Source organism: Diceros bicornis, chromosome 6 (genome assembly GCF_020826845.1).
Source record: "Diceros bicornis minor isolate mBicDic1 chromosome 6, mDicBic1.mat.cur, whole genome shotgun sequence".
In the NCBI taxonomy this organism is placed as follows: Eukaryota; Metazoa; Chordata; class Mammalia; order Perissodactyla; family Rhinocerotidae; genus Diceros; species Diceros bicornis.
Genome location: NC_080745.1, coordinates 53,065,039 through 53,092,003, shown reverse-complemented (window position 1 = coordinate 53,092,003; position 26,965 = coordinate 53,065,039). Strand labels below are relative to the sequence as shown.

The window sequence follows — 26,965 nt, the reverse complement described above, 5'->3', positions numbered from 1 at the left end:
ATTCTCTATGGCTCTCTATTCTGCCCTCTACATTCTCCCCTCAAACTACTCAACTCCACTCAGGTAGAAAGTGTGGAAACCTCAGAGACTGTCCTTCACCAGCCATTCTTGACCTCTTCTCTTTTCTCTGTCTTATCTTGTCTTTGTCTTTTAAAATCCCTGCTCCAAGGGTGTTAACGCTTGTGTGTGAAGCCCGCTCTCTATTGCTCTGTCCTTCACTGAATTGCGCTTCCCTGTTCTGCCCCCGTCTGTGTTGTCGTGAAGCTTGATGCAGCCTCCCTGCTCCAGTTTTCCTGTTAGCTTGTCTGTGTTGTTGCTCTCCAGGGGAGTATAGGCCTTAGCTGTGTAGTGAGTTTTCATCCTGTGTCTGGTCCACCCCCATGTAAAGTGAAGGCGCTCAATAAGGGCTTTTTGATGACAAGGGTAATGGTAGCTGACTAATAACAGAGATAATCATGCTTGTTCATTTAATTTGTCCCAAGTTTAGAAACCAAAGCCGTAAAAACCAGTTGTCATAACTGGCAGAAGACATTGGACTTGATTGTCGGATTGCTGGAAAGTTCTTAATCCAAATAGATTTTGAAGTTTATTATTTTTTTCCAAGTTTTTTTTTTAGTATAAAAATTATGGGTACTCATCATAGAAAACTTGACACACATAAGAAAGTAGAAAAAAAGAAAAATTAACTCAAAGTTACACTTCCCAAAGACAACCGTGGTTAGTATTCAGGTACATTTTCTTCTGTCCATGTTCCTGTGTGGAACATTTAATAAGAAGTAAGCATGACTAAAAGGTCATTCTGTAAAGGCGGATGCTTACTTGCTTTCACTCACTCTGGGCTCTAGAAGCTTTAAAATACTGTGAAAAATGTTAACAATGTTATCTCCATGTACTGAGACTATCAAGGGGTTCTTTTTTTTTTTTTTTTAGTGACTCTATATCTAGTAACGATTTATTTTTATCTCCAAGTCCATATATTCTCATGTTAATACAGCTAACTCATTTCTCTGCAGGTTAGAATTTCCCCTGTATATTTTTCTAACATTTTCTTGCAACTTTTCTTTGTTATTACATTTAAAATGTGTCTCTTATGAATATCATATATCTTTTTTTTTTTTTTTTTTTTTTTACTCTAACAATCTTTGTCTTTTAATGAGTGAGTTTAGTCTATTTTCAGGAATTGTGACTACTGTATATCTGGACTTTTCTATACCTCTTCACTTGGTGCTATTTGTGTCACTTTTTCAGTGCTTCTCTTTACTTCCTCTCTTACCTTTTTAGGATTGACAGAGATTAAAAAAAAAAAAAGCTTAAATGGCAGATTGTAATTTCCAAAGGTGGCCACAATAATAGCTCGTATCCCACATATTCTATACAAAGTGACCTTGCCAGTCCCCATCGAGAGGTGGAGATGAGGGGTGGGGTTGTGTGTGGGGGAGAGGTGGAGATGATTTCTCTAGATGGTTTCCCTTGAAACTTGTCCAGCCCTGGGACTGCTTTGATCAATAGAAGATGGCAGAAGTGACACTGTGCCAGGGCTAGGATCTTTTTTTTTTTAATAGACTTTATTTTTTAGAGCAGTTTTAGGTTCACAGAAAAATTAAGCAGAAAGTATAGAGATTTCCCATGTACTCCTGGCTACCAATACCTACACCCTCCTCTCACTATCAACATCCAGGACCAGAGAGGTACACTTGTTACAAGTGATGAACCTACATTGACACATCATTATCACCCAAGTCCATAGTTTACATTAGAGTTGACTCTTGGTGTTGTATCAAGTGGTTTTTTTTTGTATTGATGTTTTAATGGTTTTTAACATTGTGAAATTTTGGGTTGTACATTTTTGTTTGTCCATCACCATATATATGACTCCTTTCACCCCTTGTGCCCACCCCCCACCCCCACTGCCCCTGGTAACCACAGTACAGTTTTCTCTGTCCTTATGTTGGTTTATATTCCACATGAGTGAGATCATACAGTGTTTGTCTTTCTCTTTCTGGCTGATTTCACTTAACATAATACGCTCCAGGCCCATCCATGTTGTTGCAAATGGGACGATTTTGTCTTTTTTTTATGGCTGAGTAGTATTCCATTGTATATATGTACCACATTTTCTTAATCTAATCGTCAGTCGAGGGACACTTAGGTTGCTTCCACTTCTTGGCTATGGTGAATAATGCTGCAGTGAACACAGGGGTGCATAAGCCTCTTTGGATTGTTGATTTCAGGTTCGTTGGATAGATTCCCAGTAGTGGGATGGCTGGGTAATAGGGCATCTCTATTTTTAATTCTTTGAGGAATCTCCATACCATTTTCTATAGAGGCTGCACCAGTTTGCATTCCCACCAGCTGCGTATGAGGGTTCCTGTTTCTCCACATCCTCTCCAACACTTGTTGTTTTTTGTCTTGGTGATTATAGCCATTCTAACGGGCGTGAGGTGATATCTTAGTGTTGTTTTGATTTGCATTTCCCTGATGATTAGTGATGTTGAACATCTTTTCATGTGCCTATTGGCCATCTGCATATCTTCTTTGGAGAAGTGTCTGTTCATTTCCTCTGCCCATTTTTTGATCAGGTTGTTTGTTTTTTTGTTGTTCAGTTGTGTGAGTTCTTTATATATTATGGAGATCAACCCCTTGTCAGATGTATGCTTTGCAAATATTCTCTCCCAGCTGGTGGGTTGTCTGTTCATCTTGATTCTGGTTTCATTTGTCTTACAGAAGCTCTTTAATCTGGTAAAGTCCCACTTGTTTATTTTTTCTTTAGTTTCCCTAGTCTGGGTAGGCATGTCATCTGAAAAGATTCCTTTATGACCAATGTCAAATAGTGTGTTACTTATATTTTCTTCTATGAGTTTTATAGTTTCAGGTCTCACCTTCAGGTCTTTGATCCATTTTGAGTTAATTTTTGTGAATGGCGATAGCAGATGGTCCACTTTCATTCTTTTGCATGTGGCTGTCCAGTTTTCCCAACACCATTTATTGAAGAGACTTTCCTTTCTCCATTGCATGTACTTAGCACCTTTGTTGAAAATTAGCTGTCCGTATATGTGTGGTTTTCTTTCTGGGCTTTCAATTCTGTTCCATTGATCTGTGTGTCTGTTTCCATACCAGTACCATGCTGTTTTGATTACTATTGCTTTGTAGTATGTTTTGAAGTCAGGGATTGTGATGCTTCCTGCTTTGTTCTTTTTTCTTAGGATTGCTTTAGTTATTCAGGGTCTTTTGTTGCCCCATGTAAATTTTAGTATTCTTTTTTCTATTTCCGTGAAGAATGTCATTGGGATTCTGATCGGGATTGCATTGAATCTGTAGATTGCTTTAGGTAATATAGATATTTTAACTATGTTTATTCTTCCAATCCATGTGCATGGGATATCTTTCCATTTCTTTATGTCATCATGGATTTCTTTCAATAATGTCTTGTAGTTCTCATTGTATAGGTCCTTCACCTGCTTGGTAAGATTTATTCCTAGGTATTTTATTCTTTTTGATGCAATTGTAAATGGTATTATCTTTTTGAGCTCTCTTTCTGTTAGTTCATTATTAGCATACAGAAATGCAACTGATTTTTTTAGATCGATTTTGTACCCTGCAACTTTGCTGTAGTTGTTGATTATTTCTAATGGTTTTCCAACAGATTCTTTAGGATTTTCTATATATACAATCATGTCATCTGCAAATAGTGAGAGTTTCACTTCTTCGTTACCTATTTGGATTCCTTTTATTCCTTTTTCTTGCCTAATTGCTCTGGCCAAAACCTCCAGTACTATGTTGAGCAGGAGTGGTGAGAGTGGGCAGCCCTGCCTCGTTCCTGTTCTCAGAGGAATGGCTTTCAGTCTTTCCCCGTTGAGTATGATGTTGGCTGTGGGTTTGTCCTAAATAGCCTTTATTATGTTGAGGTACTTTCTTACTATTCCCATTTTGTTGAGAGTTTTTATCATAAATGGATGTTGTATCTTGTCAAATGCCTTCTCTGCATCTATTGAGGTGACCATGTGGTTTTTATTCTTTGTTTTGTTGGTGTGATGTATCACATTGATTGATCTGCAGATGTTGAACCACCCCTGCGTCCCTGGTATAAATCCCACTTGATCATGGTGTGTAATCTTTTTAATGTATTGTTGTATTCGGTTTGCCAATATCTTGTTGAGGATTTTTGCATCTATGTTCATCAGCGATATTGGCCTGTAATTTTCTTTCTTTGTATTGTCTTTGTCTGGCTTTGGTATCAGGGTGATGTTGGCCTCGTAGAATGATTTAGGAAGTGTTTCATCTTCCTCTATTTTTTGGAATAGTTTGAGAAGGATGGGTATTAAATCATCTTTGAATGTTTGGTAAAATTCACCGGAGAAGCCATCTGGTCCTGGACTTTTATTTTTTGGGAGGTTTTTGATTACTATTTCAATATCTTTACTTGTGATTGGTCTATTGAGATTCTCCATTTCTTCTTGGTTCAGTTTTGGGAGGTTGTATGAGTCTAAGAATTTATCCATTTCTTCTAGATTGTCCAATTTGTTGGCATATAATTTCTCATAGTATTCTCTTATAATCCTCTGTATTTCTGTGGTATCCATTGTAATTTCTCCTCTTTCATTTCTAATTTTATTTACTTGAGCCTTTTCTCTTTTTTTCTTAGTAAGCCTGGCTAAGGGTTTGTCAATTTTGTTTATCTTCTCAAAGAACAAACTCTGTTTCATTAATCCTTTCTACTGTTTTTGGTCTCAATTTCATTTATTTCTGCTCTGATTTTTATTATTTCTCTCCTGCTAACTTTGGCCTTTGTTTTTTCTTCTTTTTCTAGTTCTGTTAGGTGTAATTTAAGGTTGCCTATTTGGGCTTTTTCTTGTTTGTTAAGGTGGGCTTGTATAGCTATGAGTTTCCCTCTCAGGACCGCTTTTGCTGCATCCCATATGGTTTGGTATGGCATATTTTCATTTGTTTCCAGATAGTTTTTGATTTCTCCTTTAATTTCATCAATGATCCATTGGTTGTTCAGTAGCATGTTGTTTAATCTCCCCATTTTTGTCACTGTCCCAGTTTGTTTTTCATGGTTGATTTCCAGTTTCATAGCATTATGGTCTGAAAAGATGCTTGTTATGATTTCAATCTTCTTAAATTTATTGAGGCTTGCTTTGTTTCCCAACATATGGTCTATCCTTGAGAATGTTCCATGTGCCCTTGAGAAGAATGTGTAGTCTGCTGTTTTTGGATGGAGTGCTCTGTATATGTCTACTAGGTCCATTTCATCCAGTTTTTCATTTAAGTCTACTATTTCTTTATTGACTTTTTGTCTGGATGATCTATCCATTGATGTAAGTGGGGTATTAAGACCCTCTACTATTATTGTGTTGTTGTTAATGTCTCCTTTTAGGTTTGTTAATAGTTGCTTTATGTACATTGGTGCTCCTACGTTGGGTGTATATATATTTATAAGTGATATGTCTTCTTGGTGGAGTGTCCCTTTTATCATTATATATTTCCCTTCTTTGTCTTTCTTAACTTGTTTTATCTTGAAGTCTACTTTGTCTGATATGAGTATGGCAACACCTGCTTTCTTCTGTTTGCCATTAGCTTGGAGTATTGACTTCCCTCCTTTCACTCTGAGCCTGTGCTTGTCTTTAGTGCTGAGATGTGTTTCCTGGAGGCAGAATATTGTTGGGTCTTGCTTTTTAATCCATCCTGGCACTCTGTATCTTTTGATTGGAGAGTTCAATCCATTTACATTTAGGGTAATTATTGATATATGAGGGCTTAATGTTGCTGTTTTGTCACTTATTTTCCGGTTCTTTTGCATTTCCTTTGTTTCTTGTCCCATTTGTTTCGGACTTCCAATTCAGTTTGGTTGTTCTGTCTTATGACTCTTCTAGTTTTCTCTTTGTTTATCATATGTGGTTTTGTTTTGCTTATTTGTTTAGTGGTTACCTTGAGGTTTGTGTAAAAAATCTTGTGTATGAGATATTCCATTATCTGATGGCCTCCTATTTCCTTATACTAAGTCAATTCAATCACTTTCCTCTTCCCCTTCTAAGTTGTTCTTGTTATACCTTATTCTATCTTGTGTTGTGGCTGTGTGTTTACAGTGATGAGGTTAAATTTATTTTTGGTGAATTCCTTCCTTTAATCTTTGATTTTAGTATTTAAGTGGTTGCTAACCTATTCCGGTAAAGATCTACTATTTTTCTGAGTTTATCTACCTATTTTTCTCCTTGCTCCAAGCTTTGTATTCCCTTTCTCTTCTTTTTTTCAGGCCTGAGGGCCTTCTTGAGTATTTCTTGTAGTGGGGGTCTCGTGGCCATGAACTCCCTTAGCTTTTATTTATCTTGGAGAGTTACTATTTCTCCATCATATTTGAAGGATATTTTTGCTGGATAGAGTATTCTTGGCTGAAAGTTTTTGTCTTTCAGTACTTTGAATATATCATTCCAGTCTCTCCTAGCCTGTAAGGTTTCTGTTGAGAAATCTGCTGAGAGCCTGATGGGAGTTCCTTTGTACGTTATTTTTTGTTTTTGTCTAGCTGCCCTTAATATTGTTTCTTTGTCATTGACTCTGGCTAGCCTTACCACTAGGTGTTGTGGAGAGGGCCTTTGTCTGTTAATATATATAGGAGTCCTGTTGGCTTCGCTTACTGGTATTTCCTGCTCCTTCCCCAGATTTGGGAAATTCTCAGCTATTATTTCCTTGAATAGGCTCTCTGTTCCTCTTTCCCTCTCTTCTCCCTCAGGAATACCTATAATTCTTACGTTACATTTCCTAATAGAGTCAGATATTTCTCAGAGACTTTCTTCATTTGTTTTTAGTCTTAGTTCTCTCTCCTCTTCCATCTGGAGCATATCTGTATTCCTATCCTCTAAAATGCTAATTCTTTCCTCCATATTGTCAGCTCTGTTCTTTAAAGATTCCAGATTCTCCTTTATCTCCTCCATTGTGTTCTTCATCTCCATCAGCACTGATTGGTTTTCCTTTATGATTTCAATCTCTTTTGTGAAGAAACTCCTAATCTCATTGAATTGTTTGTCTGTGTTGTCTCGTATTTCGTTGAGTGTTTTTACGATAGCTATTTTGAAATCTCTGTCATTTAGATTATGGATTTCTGTGTCTTCAGGTTGGTTTCTGGGTGCTTGTCATTTTCCTTCTGGTCTGGTGATTTCATATATCTTTGCATTGTGGTTCCTGTGTTGGCTTTGTTTTTCCTCATCCTGGAAATCTCTGGTTGCAATTTCCGCCCGCCGCCCCTGTGTGGTGGTAAAGGGCTGTGTAATCTAAGCCCCCTGCACTCTGCCGCGGTTTTTCTGCTGGGATCCGCGGTTTTTCCACTGTGATCTGCTGGTCCGATAGCTTGATCTGGTCTGGTCGGCTGAGCTGCAGGGTCCGGTTTGCAGGGAGCGGGGTTCTCTCTTTTGCCCTCTGGGTCCCTGGCGTGGGGGGCTTCTCGTTCACCCCTTGTGATCTGCTCTCTGGGGTGCTCAGATGTTGATGGTAGCCCTGTGGCTCTTCTGAGTCCTCTGTGTGGGAGTTTCCCACTGGCTGAGAGATCCCGAAGAGCTACAGTTTCCCTGCACAGGGCCGCCCCTTCCCCGTCTCTGGGAGCCGTGCGGACCGGGGTGCTGATCTGACAGGGAGGGAGAGGAGTTCTCCTTACCTCTCCCCACTTCCTCCGGGGACCCAGCATGTTCCACTCAGATGTGCGGCAGTGTGGATCTTTCCGATCTAGCTTTTCACTGTCTGGGATTCCGTTGTTGATCTGTGACTGTTCCTTTTATTATATCTTATTGGCTGAAGAATTCACAGGAAAGCTCACTCCGCCATGACGCTCGTATCAAGTGCTTTTTTAATCTTTTTTTATTCATATATTTTCTAAAATTTCAACGGTGAGCCAAAAAAAAAGAAGAAAAGAAAAGAAAATTTAAAAATCACTTGATAATCTTGTGACTTGATAACTTGTATTAATGGTTTTTAGACATTTTCCTAATCATATTTATACATTTCTTTTTTATTTTAAAAAAGTGAGACTTTATTGCATCTACAGTTTGGTAACTTTTTTTTCATTTAGAAACACCTTATGAATATCTTTCAATGCTACTTACTATTTTTTAAATCACCATTTTTAAGTTGCTATATAGTATTCCATTAGATGTATGGTAATGTACTCAACTAACCAGCAATCATTTGATATTTATAGTTCTTTCCTTCATAAAATACACTGTGATAAGCATCTTGAACAGATATCTTGTCTATTTGCCAATGATTTCCTTCAGCTAAATTCCTGGAAGTGGGATTGCTGAGCCAAAGAGGAATGCTTATTATTAAGGCTTATTATTAATGGCCCTCTGGAAAGGTTTTGCTGGTTTACACCTTTGCTACCCAAATACGAGTGAAGTGTTTCCTGTGTTCTTGCCAATCTTGGTATTATCATGCTGTACAATTGTTACTAAGTAATAGACCAAACAAAGCAAAATCACTGTTATTTTCCTTTCAATTTCCTCAATTCCTAGTTAGTTAGGCTGAATTAAAAAAATTCTCCTATTGGCCATTTTTTATTTTACATTTGTTGATCACTTAATCGTAGCATTTAGGGTGAGAGCATTTTGATTGCAGGCACTTAATGAAATCCACTCAAACCAAATATTTCTCCAACAACATTACTGAGAGGGGCTTTTTCATCCAGGACTTTTGAAGATGAGAAAAGTGGTAGTTGAGAATGTACTATCTCTTCTCTGGAGCACAGATGATAGAAAGATTCTCCAGGATGCTGGCCACCAAGTTCACCAGTACCTTCAGAAGTGCTCCTCTGGCTATAGTTCACTGTCTTTCTTTAATCTGAGCCATCTGCTCTGTATTCATGGCTTCTGCTTGTTTAAAATTCAGTTTGCCCCTTCGGTAAAATTCTGGGCCCAATACCCTTTCCGTATAACACAATGAAACACCCTTTCCCCTCCTTCCCCAGTTTGCAGTGGGGTGGAGTGAGGAGGACTGTAAGGGAGGTGAAAAAGAAGTGTGTTAATCAGGGTAATGAATGCCAGATGCCACAACAGACAGAATGTGAATTTCTAGTGGCTTAACACATTAAAGACTTAAATGTGCACATTTCCCACTCATACAAAATCTAATAAAAATTAGGTGGTCCTTCTGCACACATGTTATTGGCCAGAGCTGTTCACATGCCCTGCTCTGCTAGAGGGACTGGGAAATAGAGGAGCGCATTGGTGTTTTGTAAGCCCTCATGTCTCTGCCACAAGAGGGCAGTCTCCTCAATTATTTGATGCCCATGTTAGATGGGTTGAATATATGTGTTGAATACACACAGGCACACACATCATATATTTAAACATTGTATTACTCTTATGAAATACACACACACACACACACACAGAGCTTTGTATCTTTTTCCCTTATTGTTGCCATCATCACCACCATCAGCTGCAGCAGCTGTGGTATAGGTATCAGTATCATCAACATCATGATAGTGATGATTTATTCCATTCTTAGTATAGACCAGCTAAGCACCTTAGATGCATTCCTTCCTTTAATTGTCACATGCTGTGAGGCAGATACTGCTTTTATTACTATGTTACTGATATGAACACTGAGGTTCAAGCAGGTTAAGTAACTTGTGCCTGACTCTAGAGCTATACTCTTAGCTGCTAAAACGCATGGCCTCTTAGTTTCTTAGGGCTGCCATGGCCTCTGTCTTAGTTTCTTAGGGTCGCCACAACAAATTACTATAGACTGGCTGGCTTAAAACAACAGAAATTTATTCTTTCACAGGTCAAGAGGCCAGAAGTCTGAAATCAAGGTGTTGGCAAGGTGGTTCCTTCTGGAGGCTCTGAGGGAGAGTCTGTTCCATTCCTCTCTCCTAGCTTCTGGTGGTTGCCAGCAATCTTTGGCTTTTAGACACATCAGTCCAATCTCTGCCTCCATGTTCACATCGCCTACTTCTTATGACTCTGGGTGTCTCTCTGTTCCTTTCATTTTGTTATGAGAATGCCAGTCATTGTATTTAGGATCCAACCTAAGTCAGTATGATGTCACTTGCTCTTTACTTTCATTGCATCTTTAAAGACTCTATTTCCAAATAAGGTCACATTCTGAGGTTCCAGTAGACATGAATTTTTGGGGAACTTTGTTTAACCTACCAGAGCTTCCTATACTCTATTTACCCAAAGAGCTCCCAGGTTATTACACATCTTCATGAACACTACCTTTGAATGGATGCACAATATTCTCTTTCTCTATTGGTGGACATTCAGGTTGGAGAGGGACACAGCTAGCACATAGGACCTTGGTGCACATCACACATAGGCGCTCCCTTTTCTGGGCTGACCAAGGTGTCCAGCTACCAAGCTCCCTGAGCTAAGCAGGGGCTCGATTTCAGCCTCCAGTAACCTGCTTTGTCAGTCACATTTGTGCAGGGCACATGGAACCTGGGATGGGTTTGTTTCTGTTTTAGAATATTTAAGAAGCTCAAGTTTGCATTTGGCTTTTCTTTTCTGTTTCAAAGTAGGAAGCACACAATGACTGAACTGAAAGAGGCCCTAGAGATCTTTTGCTTCAAATGCCTCAATTACACAGGAGGAGAAAATAATTACAATATTCTGTATTAATCTATAGTTTACTGATTCACAAATCATAGTTAAAATCTATTCTTTTTCAGTCTCAGGAAACAGAAATCCAGAAATTTTAACTAACTTTGCTGCAAGCTAGCATAAGATTTCAAATCTCTTGATTTTCCTTAGTGCTCTTGATCGCATCATGCTGACTCAAGATGAGCCCTGCTTTCTATTGTACATCTTGGCTGTGACATAATCATTATCTAAAAATGTTTATTAGCTGGGACACGTTCATCATTTTATGTCTGTATTCTAACTTCTTTTGAAACTACCTAAACATTTCTTCCTCTCTTTTGAACTTTGCTTTGATGAATATTTTTTGACCAGATAAAATAAATTGTGAGTACAGCCTTCTTAAACTTAAATTACCACCTTTCTGCATATCTTTATAAATATTCATCTATTACCATAGTACTTTGGTTGCTGTGAGAATCTTCATATTTTACTAGCACATATTTCAAAGGGCAGAGGAGGAAAAATACAGCATCTTCTCATTCTGAAATTCAAATAACTTTTTTGAATACTTATTTTTTTTTGTTTTGTAGAGAAAAAGTTCAACTAATTTTCTAAGGTCTAAAATAAATGGAAGTAAATAAATGAAATAAATAAGAACTCAAGTCTGTAATCCAATTAGTAGAGCAAAATTCTTAGCATTTGCTTTCTCCACGGATACTATCATGGTTCCTTGATGGTAGAGAACACACCTGATTTCTCTCTACATTCCTTGGGGTTTAACACAATGCCAACCAAACACTTGGCTACTAATAAATTCATGTTGATTAAATGAATGGAACAACCACCATCTCTCCTTGCCTTTATCTGTTCTGCTGTGGCCACCCTGACTATCCATTCTCTGAACGCATTGCACCCCCTTCCATTTCCATGCCTTTGCTATGAATGACTTTTCTCCAGGGATCCCCTTGCCAAGTTCCTACTCATCTTTTAAGACCCAGCTCAAATGTCACAACCTCTGTGAAGTATTTCTCAAGGGCAAGATGATGCCTCACTCATTTCTATGTCCCCAGCGCCTGGCACAGAGTCAAAGTTAACTTAATGTGTAATGAATGAGCAAGTGAATGAACAGAAGGGACAGAGCCAGTATCCCATAGCAGATAAGAACATGGGCTTTATGGTCTGACAAACCTGGATTCATAGCCCTGCTTCTTGACTTACAACTGTCAGGTTACTTCATCACTCTGAGACTTCATTTCCTTAGTTGTAAAATGAGGATAATGATAGCATCTGACTCAAAGGGTTCTTGTGAGAATAAAATGAGATCCTATATATAAAATCCTTTACCTGATAATTGCTAAATGATAATGTTGATAGAATTGTCCTACAGGTTTCCTTTGATTGCAGTGGAAATGTTGCACTCTGGGAAAACTGGCTGACCTCAGTGTGATCATATTAGACAGAAATATTTTGGTTGGGGAACCATGAAACTGTCATTGCCCCCACCCCATTTTCCTTCCAAACTAAATGGAGTAAAGCTACAAAAAAGTGGACACCAACTAATTGGATAACACTAGTTGACTAGAATTTGCCCTGGCACTTGAGTTTTAGAAGAAAGAGACAAACCACAAAAAAGAAACTAATATAAGGGTTTTTAAAAATATGGAAACCTTGCAAGTAACTTCAAGGGGATGACTTTAGAACTACCTTCAGCCTAAGCTTCTGTACCTTTGCACAATACACATCTTGGGGACTGAATTCAGCCTACAGACTGGTAATTTGACTTAACATTGTTTAAAAAAGTTTGGAATGGATGTCAACATGACCAGTTACATACTAATTTAGAACGATTAGCCATTTAATGAATCTCCATGTAACTATTATCCAGCTTCAATAATTAGCAATACTCTGCCATTCTGTTTCATCCCTTTGCTCCCTTTTGTTTGTTTGTTTTGCTAGAGTATTTTAAAGCACTAACAGATATCGTATCATTTCACTCATAAATATTTCAGTGTGTATCTCTACCAGATAAAAACAAAAAAATATAACTACAATCCATTATCACAACCAAAAAAATTAAACATAATTTCTTAATATAATGTAAAACCAGTCTATGTTCAGTTTTCCCTGATTGTATCAATATCAGCTGTTTTGTTTGAATCAGAATCTAAACACAGTTCACAAAGTACGTTTGTTGCTACTGTCTTAAGTCTCTTAATTTGTAACAGTTCCCCTCCTTTGTCTCCATGCCATTTACTTCCTTAAGAATTTTTAAATAGATAAATATTTCACAAAAATATGGATTTGTGGTTTCTTTTGAAAAGATAGGAAGGTCTGGCAGCACTGGCTTACATTCCCCTAAGGCAACATTTGGCTGTAGCATAGTAGAGGTTGTAGCCTTCAGACCAGGCAAATGCCTCCGGATTGCCACAGTCCACACCACTCCCTGTTGCACCCACCAGCTAACTCGTTTACGTTACCTACCCAGCCCCCGTGGGCATTGTGCTGGCCACCTCTGACCTACATATATATCTGTTGGGCAGTGAGAACTGAATCCTGAGTGAGGAACTTGAAGTCCAAAAACATCCCTAGTCATTGAGTAAATGTTCAGTTTTGTGCACTAGATTACTTAGGTAGGAATGTAAGCTGAAATGTTTAAGTTTTCGGAGAAGAATTAGATCAATGAAAGATTTTTAAAAATTCTAAATTAGCCCAAAACATTATGAATTGGCATCTCTCTTTTCTTCAGCATTTAAGTTAATCTGCTTTACAGCCTCCCATTCTGTAAACATCTTTTTCACCTGTGTGGAGGTTTGATCCTACGAAGGCCACTGGACAAAGTGTCACAAGACCCAAACTTGAGTCTTGGTCCTCTGTGACAAGTGGGCCACCATACTGCTTCTCTGAGACACCTTGCAGAGTGAAGGTAATAACAGCCTATCTCTCAGGGTTGTTGTGAAGTTCAAATAAGGTAACAGATGTGAAATTAGCTTGTAAACTGTATAGCTCTACACTTAAACAAGGTATTACTGTGCATAAGGATATATTGAATTATGCATCACATCCTCTTTCACACCTCTGTGCATTTACTCTGCTGTTCCCTCTTCCTAGAATGCCCTTAAGAATTAATTTCTAGTCATCTGTCGTCCCCAAACACTTTATGCCTGTTTCTTTATAACTTTTGTCGCACTGTATTAAAGCCATTTGTTCACATCTTCGTCTTCTGCAAGATTCTGAGAGTAAACTGCAGTTTATTCAGTGCTTGGCACACAGCAGACTCTCAGTAAATGTCCACTGAATTGGATTGGATTGATTTGAGTAATTATCATGTGTGTGCCTGTCTTGAAGGACAAATTCTTTTGTCCTTACAATTCTTTTGTCCAATACAATTCTTCAAGTTTATCATCTGGTAACTGACCAGTCTTAGCTCTTGTTAAAAGCTTATAGTGAAGATGATGATAATGAAATATTCATAAAGATAGAGTTTTGTATGTTTAATTTAAGTTAAATGATCAGACTTCTTGAGTATATTATTAGTGATTTAATCTGATTAACAATGAAAGAACCTAAATGTGAAATGCCTATCATTAAAATATTTTTTTTCTTGAAGGAGAAAACTTAAGATCCCAGTCATCATTTTTGGCCCCAGTTACCTAGTTCTCTTCACTGACTTAGGGCTTCTTGCTCTGTTATAGCTGGTTTGCCATCCACCCAGTCAGCATGAACAACAGCAATCACCTTGTAAATAGCGACAATATGGGCTATGCATCTTACCTTTTCGAGCAAGAAAAGAACAAAAGATATCTACCTGGAGAGGTGAGAATTTATGTCACTGAGTATTATTCATTGAGTATGAATAATACTCATTGAGTATTAATTCAATACTAATTCATTGATTATCATCATTCATACAATATTCAGAATAGCTGATTCAAATCTTCAGAGTAAAGTGTCATCATGGACGTCACACTGATATGCTTGGATAGAAAGAATTCTCCATCCTCCCTAGTAGGAAAATTAAAAGTAAAAATGACTAAGAAATTTTGTGTCAAATCTACTTATATTGATGGTTTTGTAAACTTACAATTTGTTGGATAAGGAAGGGCAAGTTAAAGATTTTTGCAATATGTAATAATTTTTGGTCAACTTGGGAGTATGTGTTGATATTTGCTTTTGTTTTCAGAGCTGTAAAAGTATTAAGCACCCTTTTGATAGAGTAAGAACCTGAATGACAGGTGATGAGTCCTTTTCACTGGTCCAGACTTCCCTCTTAGTGGTGACTTTTCTTTTAAGGACTTCGTGTCTACTTCCCTGCACTAAGGCCTAAGCCAGAGACAACCCTAATCTATTAGACTTGTTTTTGTAACTTTGAAATGCAGTGAGTGATGGGATCAGAGATGGGGGCCCTGGAACCCAGTCCGTGCACACCAGGCAACTCCTCAGCTCTGTGTAAGTTATTGATTACAGATAGATGAGTGGGAAGAGAGACCCTGCTCTGCTTGATCCCAGTGTCCAAGCCGCAAATGCAGAAAAACATATGATGGGATGGGAGCCCCAGGCCCTTGCCTAGAATAAATGTTCCATTATAAAGATATTATTCCCATGAACATTTAGTCTGGTCTTTTAGCTCCTTGCGGACAAAACTCTTTTTTCATTTTAGCCTGCATTTTAGGGAAAAGAAAGGATAGTCCCATTTATGATCACTGGTTGGGTGCTAGGCATTTTGAGATAAATTGTTTTTTTTTTTTTTTCCCTGAGGAAGAGTCGCCCTGAGCTAACATCTATTGCCAATCTTCCTCTCTTTTTGCTTGAGGAAGATTAGCCCTGAGCTAACATCTGTGCCAATCCTCCTCTATTTTGTATGTGAGTTGCCGTGCATAGGTCCGTGCCTGGGATCTGAACCCGTGAACCTGGGCCACGGAAGCAGAGTGTGCTGAACTTAACCACTACACCACATGGCTGGCCCCTAAATTATCTTTTCACTATTAAAAAAGGACATATGATCTCTGATACTTGCTTATCTCTTTCCCTAAGAAAATTTAAGACATTTAAGGTAGAATGGTAGACCATTTGGGTTGACGTTAATGCCTCACACTCCTCTAAAAGGTTACGTGTTGTTACTTCAGACTGAAGAGGTAGAGAAAAGATACATGGAGGGCAGGACTGGATGGTGGATGCTATATTTCGGTTTAATTGTGCAAAAGCAAAATCTGGATTGTCTCTTCTCTTTTTGAACCAATAGGATATTTATTTTTAAGGGCAGATGGATCTCTGAGCTCCCCAGGTACAACACCAGAGACTAGATTGACGTTTCAGCCTTTTATAATTTGTTGTTGCACATTGTGTTTCTTGTCAAAGTGTTTTTGTTTGAGGCACAAATTTGAAACGCTCCTACTTAAAGCAGCTTTATTGATAATTGGAATATCATGAGTAATAATATGTATGCTGACTGCAATGTGAGCCTTTTCAGGAAAAAATTCTTAGAATATTGTACATCCTCCTTTTATTGTATATAAATGATTTTGAATAGTTCACCGGAGTGGATTGAATGTTTGCATTTTTAATAGAAGTCATTGTGGGAAATGAGAAAGAATAAAAGGCCGTTGGATGTTTCTTTTGGCAGGGACCATATGTAGCAGCTTTTGCTTCATCAAACCTGGGAGATGTGTCCCCCAATATTCTTGGCCCACATTGCGTCAACACGGGAGAGTCTTGTGATAATGCCAATAGCTCTTGTCCCATCGGAGGGGTAGGTAATTACGAAGTGAAATCTTTGTTTTTGCGTCTCATGTACATTTTATGTTTAAATATTCATCATTAATTTACAAATATGTATTCCTCAAGTATATGCTGGTCTACTTACCTCTAGCATTTGCTCTTCTCAAAGGCAGCCACTAAATTTTGATTGGATAAAACTATAGTTTTCCATTAGATTGACTGTCAAGTGTTTTGAATGGTGAGACAATTTAGTAAATGTCAGAGATTAAATATCCTTCCCCAAAATTGGACAGTCTGAAACATTTTGCCTTGGCATTTCTGAAGTCACAAGTTAGTACCAAAAACTGTCTGCCTGAGACATTTCTCACAGAGTTTTCCATCTAATTTATCTTAAAAATCTTTTTATGACTATATACACATCTGTGTGGTAAGTTTTAAAGACAACAACTAAGGCTGTACTGTCATGTATTTAACAGTTTCCCCTGCACGTTCATTTAGATTTTTTTCAACTTTGACGTGAGCAGCAGATACTAGTTTCTGGGTTCGTGTTCTTTGTGTTTATAGAACATTTCACCTGTTATATTAGTTTTATTAAACATTATTTCTGGGCTATTTATTGTGTTCTAGTCAGCCCCACCCAATAAGCAATATAGTTTTAACAACTATACTTTTATATTATATGTTATTATTTTTATATAGAAAGTCTTCCTTTGTTACCCTTTATTTGCAAAAATTTCACACATTATTAATTCATATTAAATTTTAAGATTACTTGTTAAATTCCAAAATTCATAGATGAAATGGTTAAATAAATTATGATACTTATTTTCAATAGAATATTATACATCAATTTAATGTCTTGTTGGAATACTTAATGTGAGAAAAAGCTCATAATACACAATGCTGAGTAAGAAATTCAGGATTTAATCCTGCATATTCATTATGATTGTGGTTTTGAAAATAAATGTATCAGTAAAAAGACAAAGTGAAACACACTGAATTGTTAACCATTTGGCACTGTTATAGGTGGCGTTTATTCCATTTGATTTTTAGTTCTTTATTATTTTTACTCTATTTATGCATTTTTATATTTTTTACCCAATGGGCATACTTTGCTTTACAATCAGAAAAAATTACAACAAAAATCATAGCCCCTCCCACAACAGAATTCTGTTTCTCTCTATTCCCCTCATGTTTGCAAGATGCAGTCAGCAGTAAGGAAAGTATATGCTTTTTTCCCCCATATACAATAGAAGAGAAAGAAAACTTCTTCAACCAGGGAGTAAAAGTCCTCTTCCGTCTGATTGGGTCAGTTTTTGCCATATGCCAATGCCTGGGCCAAAGCAGGTGCTGGGGGAATTGTACTTGTTGATTGGCTTAAGCCTGACCAGTCTTTGGCAAGGCCTAGAGATCACCACGATCACCTTAGACTTGCCTGGAACCAGGAATGAGATCATTGACTGCAGGGGAGAGATGACTTTCTGAACAAAACTACGATTCGCTTAAGACAAAGAGGGAAATGGGCAAACGTTGCCAGGTCTTCTTCTTTAATGCGGTTTCTAAGAAAATAACTTTTTGAATTTAGAAAGTAACTTTAATGTTTTTTAAAAAGTGATATATGCTTGTTAAAAATCCAAACAATATTGAAAAGTTCAGAAAATAAAACTTATGTAAAGAAGTACCTCCTCAGCCCACAGTTAACCTCACTTAATGTTTTAACGAACGTCCTTCCGGACAACTTGTTATGCCTCTACGTGTATATACCCATGTACAGTTTTGCACAAGTGAGGTCATACTGTAATGCTGTTCTGTAACCTTCTTCCTTATTTCCAGTAAATATACTTTAAAACATCATTTAAACTAACTCCATGATTTTCAATTTTAAGTACCATAATTTAGTTACCCAATCCCCTGAGTGTTTTCTTTCCCTCCCTCCTTTCTTCCTTCACACTCTCTCTCCCTTGTTTTTTTCCTCCCTTCATGTAAGCATACTATAGTCACTATGCTTGTCATAAATATTTTCACACGTGTATGAGTTTCACCTCAGGACAAATTCTTAAAAGCGAGTTTGCTGTCAAAGAGAAAGCACCTCGAACACACACTACACATTGCCCAAATGCTCTCTCAGTCACATTTCCACCCACAGTACATGAGTGACAGTTTCCCCAAACTCTTACCAACACTAGGTTTGTTAGTCTTTCAATTTTTGCCAACACAGTATGCAAAGAATTCTTTCTTTGTAGTTTAAACATGTATTTAATTACTCATGAAATTGAACATATTTTAATATTGAATGGCCATTTACATTTTCTTTTTTGGTGAATTACCTTTTTCATCTGTATTCCATGATGTATCCATTAGGATGCTTTTTTTTTGCCACTCTATTGAGATGTAATTGACATATAACATTGTATAAGTTTAAGGTGTATGATGTGATGATTTTGACACAAATATAGGATGCTTTTTACTGCAAATAAGAGAAAATCCAATTCAATATGAATGGATCAAATGTTATTAATATGGTTTTTTCTTATTTATATATGTTAGTATAATAAACAAAAATATACAATATAATAATGTATTAAAGTCTTAGCTTGTCATAAACAGTGCAAACTCATCTCCCCATCATTTATCAGTTTTTCCAGGCTTTTATTATGTTTTTTATCCCCATATGGATGTTTAAAATGTTTAAACTGTCAAATTTATTAAGCCTGTTCTATATAATTTTTAGAAAGGTCTTCCACACTCTTAGACTTTACAATATATTCAGTCATATTTTCTTTCCATACTTTTTTGGTTCTATTTATAATATTTGAGTATCTGATCAATCTCAATGTTTTCTGAGATAAGAAGTAAGATATAGACCAGATTTATTTACTGATTTTTTTCCAGAGGGTCAGCTAGTTGTTCTAATACAATTTTTAACTGAGTTTCAATTTAAGACGATCATGAGCAAGAACTATACGCAAGAACAGCAAGTAGAAAGATGCGCAGCAAATGGAGAGACTTGGAGTTAAGTCTTAGCTCAGATATCAGCTCCCTGTGTAATCTCCAACAAATTCTCTAACCCCCCTGAACCTTGGTTTCCTTATTTTTAAAAGTAAGGTGCTAGAATAGGTTATTTCTAAAGATATTCACTGCTCCAATTCTGTGAATGATTTTGTTTGTCGTGATCTGTGAATTGAGAGAATATCTGAAAAGAAATGCTAGAATGTGGCTTAAAAAAATCTATTTGCTTAATTTTCCATTCCTTAAACTAATTGATTATTTCACTAAGAACCCATCTTGTCTCATTTTGTCCCAGCCTGACATGTGCATTGCTATGGGACCTGGACGGGATATGTTCGACAGCACACAAATTATAGGACGGATCATATATCAGAGAGCAAAGGTAAACCATGAGCCCAGCTTCTTTCATCTTCATTTGAAATTGTTCTTTAAAATCCACTGACATTGTTCATTAGGGAGCTGATAATTGTAAGGAAGACAGCCGAAGCTCCAGCTGCCCAGAGGAGTCTGGAAGACTGAATGTGGAGACATGTCAGTGAGGAATGTTGCTTTCACAAGCTACACAGGAGCCTCTCTCTGACTGCTTGGTCTGACTTCTTACAGGAAGTACATTTAAAACCAAGTAATCAGGAAAACATTCTATTTCAGCCATAGCGCTCGCTTCAGACAGTGAGATGATAGAGCGATTGTAAGGTTTTCAATTAACATGGTATCCGATATGACCAGACTTATCCAAATTCTCAGAAGTTTCTCAGGCCTTTGCCTGCCAAGTCACCTGAACATTTCTTAACTTTTCCTTCTGTGTCAAGGTAAAGCTGAATGGTACAACTCCCAGCTCGCACAATTTGGATTCAAATTAGTTCTTAGTCTTTTTCACTAGGGCAAAGATCATCCATCCTATATTTTCTTTTCTTTTTAAAATATTTTTTGATGAAGAGAGAATCTTGTCTCCAGAGAGATTACTACGAATTAGTCTACTCTCCTCCCTCTCCTAAATTTTTTTTTTTTTTTTTTTTTTTTTTTTTGTGAGGAGATCAGCCCTGAGCTAACATCCGCCAATCCTCCTGTTTTTTTTTTTTTTGCTGAGGAAGACGGCCCTGGGCTAACATCGGTGCCCATCTTCCTCCACTTTATATGGGACGCCGCCACAGCATGGCTTACCAAGCAGTGCGTCGGTGCGCGCCCGGGATCCGAACCAGCGAACCCCGGGCCGCCGCAGCGGAGCGCGCGCACTTAACCGCTTGCGCCACCGGGCCGGCCCCCTTCTTCTCCTAAATTTTGTCTTCCGTTTTGCCCCTATATTTTGTATAAGTTCGTATGGTGACAGATTTCTGACTGAAAAGACAAAGGATCACCTCGAGCTGAGATATTTCTGATAAAGATAAAGATAATTCTCTCCCTTTTTACAGCTTTCTCATACCTTTGTCGTGTTGTGTGCGTGTGTGTGTTTAAGTAAATATTTTGTTCCAAGTGTTCTAAAACGTTTCAGGACAAATTAAGAAAGCACAAAATCACTTTTGAAAACATCAGACACCAGCCAGCCTAATTGCTGCAGTTTCTTTTTAATTACTGCGGTATTATCAGTAGATTGTTCTAAATTAACAGATTCTATTTAGAGTGTGCACCCGTGACACAATTTGGTGTCAGAAATTTTAGCGTCTGGGCCTGGGAGCCATAGAGATTTGTCCCACATTCTGAATTCTCTTCTCAGCAAGGCACAACTTCTCTCTTAATCAGAGGAGGCAGGCTGCAGCTGTCATTGCTGATGACTTATCTTGTGAGCTCCCATGTGGCTGTTGAAACTGGGATGGGGACACAATGGAAATGACTTAGATGTCAGGCAAAGGGACTTGTGCTGAAGCAAGATTTGCCTATATTGTATGATATAGATCAATAAAAACAAATATTTCTAAACATGTTTTGACTCACATTTCCTCTAAGATTGAAAAAGCATCAATTGACCTTACTTGAAGGAAAAAAGGACATCAGAAGGTGGATTGTGGGTGGGGGAGCTGGTGCCAATTAATTGGGACCTGAAGTCTTTCAAGGCACCCATTGGGACCAGCCCTGCTAAAGAACTCAAGGATTCTGAGAAGGAAAACTCCATAAGAATACCTGAGGAGGCACTCTCATTCTGGAAGAGAAAGTGATTTGGCCTACCTACTCTTAACCTTAAATTTTCTTGACTGTCTTTCAAGTGAGACTGGGGCCTTTTTGTGCCACAGCCTGTAACACTAGAATTTCATATTTGTCGGAAATAGACACAGGTCAACAGTCTCAAGACCTTCAAACTTCTGGGAAGCAGTTGGGGTTAGTAGAGAGATCCATGTGCATAGTGGCTATTTCTAAGCAGCCAGCAAAACAAAACATGGCTGAGAGATGCTTTTCCAAATTGATACTTATTGGGTACAGTTGGTAGTATTCATTTTATAACAGTAATCCTGTATGGATTTTCTAGGAACTGTATGCCTCTGCCTCCCAAGAAGTAACTGGATCACTGGCTTCAGCTCATCAGTGGGTGAATATGACGGATGTCACCATTTGGCTCAATTCTACACATGTGGTAAGTGACACTGGGTCACACTGATTATACTACAAGGGTAAAGCTCTGGGCTGATCTCATGATTTACTTGAAGTTCAACTTCTGGTTTTTTGTTTTGTTTTGTTTTGTTTTGAAAATCTTTCCATAGGCAAAAACATGTAAACCAGCATTGGGCTACAGTTTTGCTGCTGGCACCATCGATGGAGTTGGAGGACTCAATTTTTCTCAGGGTGAGGTGAAGTCTGATGAAAGCTGTGGTTCCACGTTCTGAAGTTTCAGAGTTCTGTTCCCTAATAAGGTTTAATGGTAGCCAATAGATTGACTATTTTTATTTTTAAACTCGAGGATGTGCAGGTTTTCCAGGTTTGTGCGTGATAGCCAGATTTCCCAGGGATTGGTGTCATTTATAACTTAGCTTTCCACTAATTCAAACAGAATAAGACACATTATCTTTGCATTTCAACCTATGGAGGTATAATTTTAAATTGGACTGGGACCAGGGTGGAGTGGAGGGTGTGTGGAGCAGGACCGTAGCTGTACCTTCAATGATATGAGGCGGCTCTTGGTTATTAGCATCTTTCCGTGGTTCCTTTATTGGAGCCAAAATTCCTCAGGGCAGAGGCCTTTAGGAGCCTAAAGCATGTGGTCCCAGGTTTTCTCTCTGTGTGTATTTCCACAAATTTATAGCTGATTATTATAGCTTTTTATACTTTTATCCTGATTATCACTGTACTAATATGCATTGTAAAGTAGAAGAAAGTGGAAAAAATGGAAGAGTGTCACCTACAGGCAATATATGTATATTTTGGAAACGTTGATTAAAAAATAATACAGTTTCAATTTGATATATTCAGCATCATCTTTCCTGGTAATATTTCAACCAGTTTGGTCTAATGTTCTGAAACAATAATTTTTTAACAGCTTTATTGAGATATAATCCACATACCATACAATTCACCCATTTAAAGTGTACGATTTTGTGGTTTTAAATATATTCACAGATACATTCAGTCATTACTGCATTCAATTTGAGAACATTTTCATCACCTCACAAAGAAGCCTTGTACTCTTTAGCTGTCACAACCCCCTAGTCCCCATCTCTCCCAGACCTAAGTGGCCACTAATCTTTCTGTCTTTATGTTTTCCTATTCTAGACATTTCCTATGAATAGAATCATAAAATATTTGGCATTTTGTGTTGAATTCTTTCAATTAGCATCATGTTTCAAGGTTCATCCATATTGTAGCATATATCAATACTTCATTCCTTTTTATGACTGGGTAATATTTCATTATATGGTTATACCATATTTTGTTTATGTGTTCCTCAGTTGAACATTTCAGTTATTCCACTTTTTGGCTATTATGAATAAAGCTGCTGTAAATATTCATGTGCAAGTTTTTGTGTGGGCCTGTGATTTTATTTCTCCTCTTGGATATATACCTAGAAGTGGAATCACTAGGTCACATGGTAACTCTACATTTAATCATTTTGAGGAACTGCCAGACTATTTCCAAAATGGCTGCACCATTTTACATTTCTACCAGCAGTTTGAGGGTTCTGATTTCTCCACATCCTCACCAATACTCGTTATTACCTGACTTTTGGATTCTAGCCACCCTAGTAGGTGTGGAGTGGTATTTCATTGCATGGTTTTGATTTGTATTTTCCTTGCAATTAATGATGTTGAGCATCTTTTCATGTACTTATTGGCCATTTGTGTATTTTCCTTAGAGAAATGTCTAGTCATATAATATTCTCATTTTTAAATTGGGCTATTTGTCTTTTTATTATTGAGTTGTAAGAGTTCTTTATGTATTCTGTATACAAGTCCTTTATCAGATATATGATTTGCAAATATTTTCTTTCATTCTATTGGTTGTGTTTTCACTTTCTTGATTGTGTCCTTGGAAGCATCAAAGGTTTTAATTTTGGTGAAGACAAAAGCATCTTTTTTTTTCATCGGTTGCTCATGCTTTTGGCGTCCTTTCTAAGACTCTTTTGCCAAATCTGATGTAATGAAGACTTACTCGATTTTCTTCTAAGACTTTTTATAGTTTTAGCTCTTACTTTTAGGTCTTTGATCTATTTTGAGTTGGCTTTTCTATATGGTGTGAGGTAAGGTTCCAACTTGATTCTTTTGCTTGTGGCTATCTAGTTATCCCAGTACCACTTGTTGAAAGACTATTTTTTTACCCATTGAATGGTCTTGGCACATGTTGAAAATCAGTTGACCATAGACACATGGTTTTATTTCTGGATTCCCAATTCTATTCTACTGATCTATGTGTCTATGCTTGTGCTAATATCACCCTTTCTTGATTGCTGTTGCTTTGTAGTGAGTTTTGAAATCAGGATGTATGAGTCCTCCTACTTTGTTCTTCTTTTTCAAGACTGTTTTGGCTATTTTGAGTCCTTTGCAATTCCATATGAATTTTAGAATCAGCTTGTCAATTTCTACAAAGAAATCAGCTGAGATTCTGATAAGGATTGCATTGAATCTATAGATTAAATTGAAGAGTATTGCAATATTAACAATTTTAAGTCTTCCAATCCATGAATGTGGATGTTTTCTCATTTATTTAGATGGTTAATTTCTTTTAACAATGTTTTGTAATTTTCAAAGTGTAAGATTTTTTTTTTTTTCTGTTGAGCATGATTGGCTCTGAGCTAACATCTGATGGCAATCTTCCTCTTTTTGCTTGAAGAAGATTGTCCCTGAGCTAACATCTGTGCCAGTCTTCCTCTACTTTGTATGCCTCCACAGCATGGCTTGATGAGTGGTGTGTAGGTCCGCACTAGGGATCTGAACCAGATCTGAACCCTGGCCCGCCAAAGTGGAGTGGGCAAACTCAACTAGTATGCCACCAGGCCAGCACCCAGAGTATAAGTTTTGTGCTTCTTTTGTTAAATTCATTTCTAAGCATTTTATTCTTTCCGATTTTATTGTAAATGGAATTGTTTTCTTAATTTTATTTTTGGATTGTTCGTTGCAAATGCGTAGAAATACAATTGACTTTGTATATTGATCTTCTGTGACCTTGCTCAACTTGTTTATTAGTTCTAATAGTTTTTTAGTGAATTATTTAGGATTTTTATATACAAGATCATGTTATATGCAAATAGCAATAGTTTTACTTCTTCCTTTCCAATCTAGATGCTGTTTATTTCCTTTTCTTGCCTAATTGCCCTGGCTACAATCTCCACTACAATGTTGAATAGAAGTGGCAAGAGTGGACATCTTTGTATTGTTCCTCACAGTAGGGTGAAAGCATTCAGTCATTCATCATTATGTATGATGTTAGTTGTGGGTTTTTCATAGATGCCCTTTATCAGGGTGAAGACAACCCTTTCTATTCCTGTTTTGTTGAGTGTTATCATGAATTGATATTAGATTTTTGTCAAATGCTTTTTCTGCATCAATTGAGATGATCATGTGATTTTGGTTTTTTATTCTATTGATATGATTTATTATATTAATTGATTTTTGGATCAATTAAACCAATCTTGTATTCCTGGGATAAATCCCAGTTGTTCATGGTGTATAATTATTTTTATATATTACTGGATTTAGTTTGCTGGTATTTTGTTGTGGATTTTTGTGTCCATAATCATAAGAGATATTGATCTGTAGTTTTCTTTTCTTGTGATGTCTTGTGTGCTTTTGTATCAGGTTAATATTGGCATCAAAGAATGAATTGGGAAGTGTTCCCTCTTCTATTTTTTGTTGGGAGTTTTTGAAGAGTTGGTGTTTATTTTTCTTTAGATGTTTGGTAGAATACCGCAGTGAAGCCACCTGAGCTGCGCAATTCTTTGTAGGTAGTTTATTATTATTACTAATTCAATATATTTACTTTTTATAGATCTATTCAGATTGTGAATTTCTTCTTAAGTCAGTTTTGGTAGTTTGTGTCTTTCTAGAAATTTGTCCATTTCATCTAAATTATCTAATTTGTTGGCATACAATTATTCATAGTATTCCTTTGTAATCTTTTCTGTTTCTTTAAGATCAATACTGAAGTCTGCTCTCATTTCTGATTCTAGTAATTTGAGTCTTTTCTTTTTCTTGGTCAATCTAGCTAAAGGTTTGTTGATTTTGTTGACCTTTTCTTTCTTTCTTTTTTTTTTGGCAATAAGAGTAATTTAATTTCATTAAATATTGTTAACTAAATATTTCCTGGTTAATCCAGTTCTACCATCTAGTGGAAAGAATACAGTTATTTTTCATCACAGGAATGCTTAATCCAATATTACACATTTGAGGTAATAGGGATGCAGTTTCCCTGTAGGTTACTTTTCTATAGCTGCAATTTAACTGATGTTAAGTTACTGCAAACTAAAAACTAACTCTGTCCTCTCAAAAATACTTTTTTTGTTACTTTCTCTTCATGTTTTAATTGTCATGTATATTACATCTATATGCATTGAAAACCACAACAGACAATGTTATGATCTTTACTTTCAGCAGTACACGTGTTTTCAAGAAAATAGTCTTTTACATTTATCCAAATATTTACCATTTCTATTGCTCTTCTTCATTTTAGATTTTTCTGTAGTGTTATTCCCCTTTAGCCTGAAGAATATCAATTCTTTAAGAGCAAATCAATTCTTTAAAGAATGTCAATTCTTTTTTTTGCTTGTTTATTGTGGTAACATTGGTTTATAACATAAATTTCAGGTGTATATCATTATTCTTCTATTTCTGCATGATTATATCATATTCTCATGTTCGCCACCCAAATACTAATTACAATCCATCACCACACACAGGTGCCTAATTATCCATTTCACTCTCCTCCCTCCCCCCTTCCCCTCTGGTAACCACCAATCCAACCTCTGTCTCTATGTGTTTGTTTGTTGTTGTTATTATCTACTACTTAATGAGTGAGACCATACAGTATTTGACCTTCTCCCTCTGACTTATTTCACTTTGCATAACACCCTCAGTGTCCATCCATGTTGTCACAAATGGCTGGTTTTCATCGTTTCTTATGGCTGAGTAGTATTCCATTGTGTATATATACCACATCTTCTTTATCCATTCGTCCCTTGATGGGCACTTAGGTTCCTTCCGAGTCTTGGCCATTGTGAATAACGCTGCAATGAACACAGGGGTGCATGTATCTTTACG

General features: G+C 37.1%; 1 protein-coding gene across 1 annotated transcript in view; it reads left to right on the top strand.

Annotated features, from left to right (window-relative positions):
* ASAH2 (N-acylsphingosine amidohydrolase 2) overlaps positions 1–26,965 on the top strand; it is a 213,628-nt gene that overhangs the window by 27,445 nt on the left and 159,218 nt on the right. Inside the window, exons 10-14 of the mRNA XM_058543442.1 lie at positions 14,261–14,381; positions 16,189–16,314; positions 19,588–19,674; positions 21,751–21,855; positions 21,983–22,064. Of these exons, the coding sequence (XP_058399425.1) occupies positions 14,261–14,381; positions 16,189–16,314; positions 19,588–19,674; positions 21,751–21,855; positions 21,983–22,064 (521 nt within the window). The remainder of the gene's footprint in view (positions 1–14,260; positions 14,382–16,188; positions 16,315–19,587; positions 19,675–21,750; positions 21,856–21,982; positions 22,065–26,965) is intronic.